Here is a 6,745-nt window from a genome sequence, read left to right as displayed (position 1 = left end):
CGTGGGCCCAGCAGCAGCTGGCGGTCTGGTGCTGTGCTGGGGAATCCGCTCTCTGGGAGCTTCCCTTTGTTCTGGTTTCTGGGCGGGTCCTCCCTGCTAATGGCGGGTGGAGGCCTTCCCTGCTGGTGGGCGTGGGACCCTGGAGATTCCTCCTGGGATTAGGAGTAATTGCAGGGAGCTTAGGTAGGGCTGTTGTCACCTGTTTCCACCATCGCTCCACTGGTGAGTGCACACTCCCACCCTGGGTGCATGGCAACGCTATGGGGGAGTCCACTGGAAGAGAGCCTCTTGCAGGTACGAGGCTGTCCAGTGGTCAGGGGTCTGGTGTCAGGGAGTTTTCACCTATTTCCACCTCCTCCCAGGGGGAAGTCCGTTCTCCTTCCGATGTATAGCAGCACGAGTCTCTTAGGCGTCTTGAGATGCTATCTGGATATCCTTTGTTAATCAGTGAATATCAAATTAGTTGTAGATTCGAAGGGGAAGAGACAAAGAAGACCACTCACCCCGCCATCTTGGTCGACATTAGGGCTCTTTTTAAAGACACCATGCCAAAGATTCCCTGAAGATTCTGGGTGACTACAGAAGTCACTATTTTCCAGGGAAGAGTGTAAGGAAATGGGGCCTCAGTCAGGCATTCCCAGGGAGGCCAGCTGTTGGACTGTCTCTGTGATGCAGCCTGGGACCTCACGTTACTGCTGATGAAAGCAGAAACATAAGGAACACCACTGGGGTGACCATCAGGTACTCAGAGGAACAGTCTGCTCTGTGACTGCCTGGTGGGCTCGTCACACAGGTGGAGCAGCACCCAAAGCAGCAGCTGCCTTCTGGGATTTGCACATCAGATGGGGAGCCATTCCTCCTAATTGGGACCCTTGGCTAGGGTATGACTCTGACCAGAGTCCCACATTCAGGCTCTCCCACACAAGAGTTCTGGACTCAGGGCCTCCTCAAAGCCAGCTGCCCAGAGCGCGGACTGACATGACTCAGGCCTCACACGTGTTCCCTGAATTGGCCTGCCTCCCAGCTCAGAGACAGGATGAGGAGGGAATGTGTATTAAAATGTAAATCAATGAGAAAACTCTTCCAGAAAATCTAATCCAGCTGGAACAGTTTGTATAGTAGAGATGAGCCCATGGTATTAAATAAAGACTGCCCACCCCAAATTTAGGGTCATTGGATTATTTCCCTGACAGACATGAATGATTTCTCTCTCTGTTCATAACAGAGGACAGAAGCACAGGAAGCATCTGTGGCTCCGATATTAAGACGAGTTTCAGAAAGTTTCCCTTTTCTCTTCTATTGAATATTCCTTGCTTTGGTACGACCTGGAGAAGCCATAGGAAGGCTGGGAACACACTGACATTTTCTTGCTCTGTTCAGATTCAGGGGATTCCGTTATCATTTAATCTTGTGATTCTGTGCTAATATTCAAATGAGAAACTGAAGTTGTCTGTTCATTCACAAATAACTTGAGTCCACAGCAACCATCAGTTTCTTATTAATTCAAGTGGAAATCCAGTTCATTCAGGGGACCTGCTCCATAGGTGCGGATCTCTGTCTAGTCAATGTTCTCAGAAGATGAAGGGTAAAGAGATTCTGACAGGTTAAAGGTCATGGGTATCTTGAACAAAGACGTTTTGATAGTGTTTTGTTAAATATGGTGAAACCTGTCCCTCCCACGTACTCAGCACCTGTCGTGCATTAGGTAATGGAATTTTCCTCAGGAAATGGCTCAATCTAAGATATGGTGTTAGGGTTTCTCTCTCTGATCTGTTTCAACCTTTCAACCTCTAATGCATGTTGTATTCTTTCTAAGTTCCTGGAGGGGGGCCCATTTTCAAACCTTCATTACTCATTGCCATTGATATTTACTGTGCAGAAAAATTTAGGTTCACACAAAAACCTTCACAAAGAAGTTCATGGCAGCTTTATTTATAAGGGGTAAAATAAAAATCAAAAACTGTCATTCAGTAAGTAAGTGGTTAAACTCTGGTGGCACCTTGTCTCCTTCCCCCACGTCCCACCTTAGGTGCACAGTGTCCCACCATCAGATGGTGACACCACACACTCATCCCCAGCTGCGTTCCCCAGGAGGAGAAGGCAGGTGTAGGAGAGCAGGGCCCTGTGCTGCTCTGGGCAGAGGAGACAGGCCCACAGCAGCATCCGTGCTCCCCACCCCGCCTGCCCTCAGAGCCCGGAGCACAGTCATCCTCGTTGCTACTGCTCCAGACTGTGACAAGGACAGAGGGAGGGTGACGTTTGGCTGAAAGGGATGCACAGGCCCATGTCCAGGGCAGCTTCAGCATGGAAAGAGGCTCCCGGGGCAGCATCATCTATTCCCACCAAGAGCTCGGGGTGCGGGGCAAGATTCTTCCCCATCCAGACTCAGGGCCAGATCTGCCCCAAACTCCCCTCCCCACTCTGTGACCTGTGAACCTATCTCTGCACTTCTTGGAGCCTCTGCAAACCCCCTCCATACGGCCCCACAAGTTCAAGGGCCAGAGAATGCAGGAGAGGACTGGCGTGGCCCATCTGGGGTCTTAGAGGTTTTGCTCATCTGGAAATGTCCTAAAGCTTCCATTTGTTTTTATAAGGATGGAATGATGGGGACTTAGGAGCAATGAGGGAGTCGGGATGAGGGGAGGTGAGCCATGCTGCAGTCAGCCTCCCCCTATGGCCCTGTCCTTTCTGGAAGCCAAAGCAGACACTTAGGAATGGCAGAGCCTCATCCCGTTTTTAGCACTAGCAGGGCACAGACAGAAGCCACGACCTCTAAGGAGAAAAAAATGTATTCGGGGAAAATTGGGGTGGGAAGACGCCATTAGCACAGAGGATGGACTCAGGAGAAAAAAAAGGTTTTCTGTTCCTCCACTTCCCCGTTTGGGGAGACAAGCATTCTTACGAGGAAAGGTGTGTGAGGCACAGGCTACTCATCCCAGGAGACACATATCTGAAGACAGCATGGCGGGTAATGGATTGGCTGAGGCAGCTGCCACCCTCAGCCCAGGGTGGCAGGGTTTGGCTGGGGACCACGGCTGCCTGGCTGGCAAGGTCCAGTTGCCATGCCTGTTTTGTTCCATTACCTCGTATTCAGACAGTTGTGGTCCCTGGAGGTAGGTTTGGGACTGTCCTCTGTCATTGTTCTTCTCTGCTCTGGGGAGGAGGGAACGTTGTTGTAACAGGCATGTCCAGCTTCCCAGGCCTGAAATGGTTTTTACGATGCTTCGACTGGGAGGCCAGAAGTTCTCTGCAAGCCTCAGTTTTCTCCCAGGACCCAGACAAAGGATGTCACTGTCGATGGCGCCTGAACAGCCCTGCCATCCGACGCCGAGCTGTGTGTGACCCGTGCCTGCCTCTGGGCGGCGGCTGACATGGGCATGCCCTTGCAAGGGGATCCTCTGGTGCTTCCTCCTTGTTGGGCCTCAGGCAGGGCAGGAGGAGTCTCAACATTTTTCTGAAAGGGCTGTTGTGATAAACCTCTTCCTTTTCTGGCAGGGCCTGGAGGGGTTTGGTCCCGAGGGTGTCTCCTATTCCCCTGACCTTGCTCCAAGACTGGGACCCTGACTCCCCCTCCAGTGTTGCCACCCCACGGCAGGGCTCTGGTGAGGTCCCACCCCTACTCTCTTCCTGAAGCTCATTCATGGCCACTGGGCACCCTGAACTCAGCTCTAGACGGCCTTGCTCGGCCCCCATGACGGTCCTACTCTGACCTTTCCTCTCTGAGAGGCTGAATGTGAAGGTTGGAGAAGGCAGCTGGCCCTCGTGTCCCAAGAGAGAGGCTTCTGAGGGCTCACCACCATTGCCAGGTAGGGTCCCTCCCAAGGCCTTCTGATTTTCCTCATACACAGGTGAGGCAGCAGGGAGGGGACGGGCCAGCCTGGGAACTGATGCTTTTGTTGTCAAAGTTAAGACTTTGTCACCTGGAGGAGGCTCAAAGGTTTTCCCATGAACTGTGCAAAGTCAGCTTTCGATTGGGCCCCAGAATCACAGGTGGCTGCGGGGGAAAAGGGGACCGTGGAAGGGCGGAGTGTTGAGCCTCACATGCTTTCAGATCTTCAGGCTCCAAGGACAGGAGGGGTAGGTCCCAGTGGAAATTCAGCTCAGACATGATACTGTGTGCTTCGAGCATCTGAGGAGTGCATGGATCATCTTGTTCTTCTTCTCCCCAGACCTTCGTTTGTATTCTTTCTGTGATTTCTGTCTCAAGCAGCTTCTGGACATCAGGGTTGGCAACTGAGGGGCTATCAGTCTCTCCCTCCCTATTTGTGGGGCCTCCCCAGAATGAGGGCACTGGTTGGTGGCAGGACAGGTGCCCTTGCTTGGACTCGAAGTGAGATGACCAGGGGAAGAGCAAGACCTTGATCATGTTCCACTGGGAGAGGAACTCAATGCGACAGCTCATGTGGCTGAGGCCTGAGTTGGGAAATGGCCAACAGGAGTGAGCTGGAGCTGAGCTCATGGCAACACGGCTTAGCGGGATTCTGGTCAAGTCAGATGGAGGTTCTGCTGGCAGAGTGGAGGCCAAAGGTAGAGTGGGCTGTGTCAGAGGAACAAGGAAAAGTGCTGGAGTCATGGTGAGAGCAGCACCTTCCACAGGCTTCCTGCATGGTTGGCGGACTCTGGCAGATGCTGACTTGCAGGCCTCCCCAGGGGAGTCTTGAGATGACAAGCGATGGAAGCATCCCTTAGAAGACAGCCTCCCTGGGGAGCTGTGGGAGACAGGAGGCAACAAGCTGCATCCAGGAGCCAACGGCCCTGGGACTGCAGGGCAGGCCAGGCGGGGGTGGCCCCTTGAGACCCATGGCCCTCCATGGTCCCACCTCCACTTCACCAAATTCTCCTGTTGTCCCTCACCCCAGGCCTTTTGCCACCCCTGTCCCCATGGCTCCCCTCCCAGCTCAGCCCAAAACTTCCTGCAGCCCTGGTGCCACATCAGAGACTCTGGGAGCAAGAAGTCCAGTAGAGAAGGGCAAGAGTTCTTACCTTTGCGAAAGTGGCATCTGGCCCCGCACTTCTGTCAGGTCCTTCTGGCCAGCTCTGTAAGGTAGATATCAGGAGACTGGGTCACATAGCAGAAGGCAGGGGCCTAGGGCTCTTAGAGGAGGCTGCGTACAATGTGCCTTTAGGGGAGACTGTTTGAGGTCAGACTCTGGAGCCCAGGCACTAGTGTCTAAGGCCACAGGATCCCTGACGGGGCTGACATGGCTGCTGATGGGTTGAGGTTTGTCAGTGACCAAATGCTTCCACCTCCACCACAACCCACATGCCCCTGCTGGGCAACACCCATTTCCAGACGCCTGCTGGCCTGGGCCTTGGTTTCTAGCACAGAATCTGGCAAGTATCTGGGTTTTCATCTCCTTCCCGGGTGCCTTCCTGAGGGCTCTGTTTCCTGAGGGACAGGCTCTGCCCCTGGCATCCTCCAGCCCCTGGATCTGGGTGCTCAGGGACAGGAGATAGAGGCCAGCTCTGGAGGCCAGGGCTGAATGGCAGAAGCTTACCTTTCAAAGCTGCCCTTTTCTTCCTATTCCTGCTGCTCCTCCCTCTCGGCTCCACTTGACACTGAAATGAGAGAAAAAACAAGAAACTGTGGGGTCTGAGACCCAAGGCTCCCTCTTCTCTCTCTCGACCCACTGCAGACACCCAGCGTTCATGAGCAAGATGACTGTCTACACTGAGCTCCTTGGGCTCTCGGGTGTTTCTTCCCTTTTACTTACTTTTGAAGTGGAGAATTGAACACAAAATGGACACTTGTTGTCTTCCTTCTTTGAGGATCATAAGAAGGTCCCCATGTGGGACCCAGCATGGATCTTCTGTCACTGTTTCTCTGCTCAAGAAACGTGCACATTCTCAGATGTACAGAATCTTATGAGCTTTCCTCAGGGAGGACTTTTCTTCCTGAGGCCACAGCCCCACTCCAGGTCCTGCTTAGAGGTTCTTGGGGGCTCAGCTCTGCCCTCAGATCAGCCACGACAGAAGGAAGGCCTGGTCAAGACACCTGCACCAGAAAGGCAGCTGGGGAACCAGTGCTCAGGGCCTGTCTTCCCACAGATCCCACTCAGCATCCAGTCCTTGGCCACTGATCACACTGGCCTGGGGACTTTCCCTGGAGCCCTCTGCCACACTGGGACTCCTGCTCCGAGTTCTTCAGATGGAAATCCTTGTGCCCACTCTCACCCCTGCCCACTCAACCTGGCTTGTCCCTAGAAGGATGATGTCCTATTCTTTTCCATCCCCAGAGTCCCTCTAGTTGATTCAGAGCAGTGGAAATCAGAGTAAAACAGAAGGGAGACTCATCTTCTGGTGGGTCTTGGTCCAGGATTTCTTACCTTCCTGACCTTTCTCCTTTTGTAATGTTGTTGTAAGGGCAAATCCCCCTGGAGGGAGGGAAGGAACAGGAGGAAGAGTCCGAGTCCATACAGGATGCTGAGGATGGTCCTAATCACCCAGGAAGCGGAACTGGAGCTCAGCCAGGTAACGACAATGCTTTTTATATATAAGATAGTAGTTTCCATATCTCAAATACAGTTCTACTCTCAGGCAACTGAGCACTGGGAGTGACTTGGAGATTAGAACCCCAGACCTCATCATGGAACTGTGGCCTTGTCACAAGGGCTCCTATGGGGGGGAGGGGACAGCAGGGAAGCAGATTGGACCACAGCCCCTCTGCCATCAACTGGCCTACAACTGCCTCCCACCTCCCTCCTGGGCCTTCTAGACCTTAGCTACTTTTCTATTCCTTCCACCT

General features: G+C 53.2%; 1 protein-coding gene across 1 annotated transcript; it reads right to left on the bottom strand.

Annotated features, from left to right (window-relative positions):
• Positions 1-1,907: 1,907 nt before the first annotated feature.
• Positions 1,908-5,559, bottom strand: LOC138918847 (spermatogenesis-associated protein 31E1-like). The gene is made up of 3 exons (XM_070242410.1): positions 5,499-5,559; positions 4,984-5,037; positions 1,908-4,709 (listed from the first exon to the last, which is right to left on the bottom strand). Exons 2-3 carry the CDS (start codon positions 4,998-5,000, stop codon positions 3,932-3,934), a joined length of 795 nt encoding a protein of 264 aa, XP_070098511.1. The 5' UTR covers positions 5,001-5,037; positions 5,499-5,559; the 3' UTR covers positions 1,908-3,931.
• Positions 5,560-6,745: the final 1,186 nt, after the last annotated feature.

This window comes from Equus caballus, chromosome 19 (assembly GCF_041296265.1).
Source record: "Equus caballus isolate H_3958 breed thoroughbred chromosome 19, TB-T2T, whole genome shotgun sequence".
NCBI lineage: Eukaryota > Metazoa > Chordata > Mammalia > Perissodactyla > Equidae > Equus > Equus caballus.
Note: the sequence above shows the minus strand (reverse complement) of the source record. Positions and strands in the feature narration are given on the sequence as shown.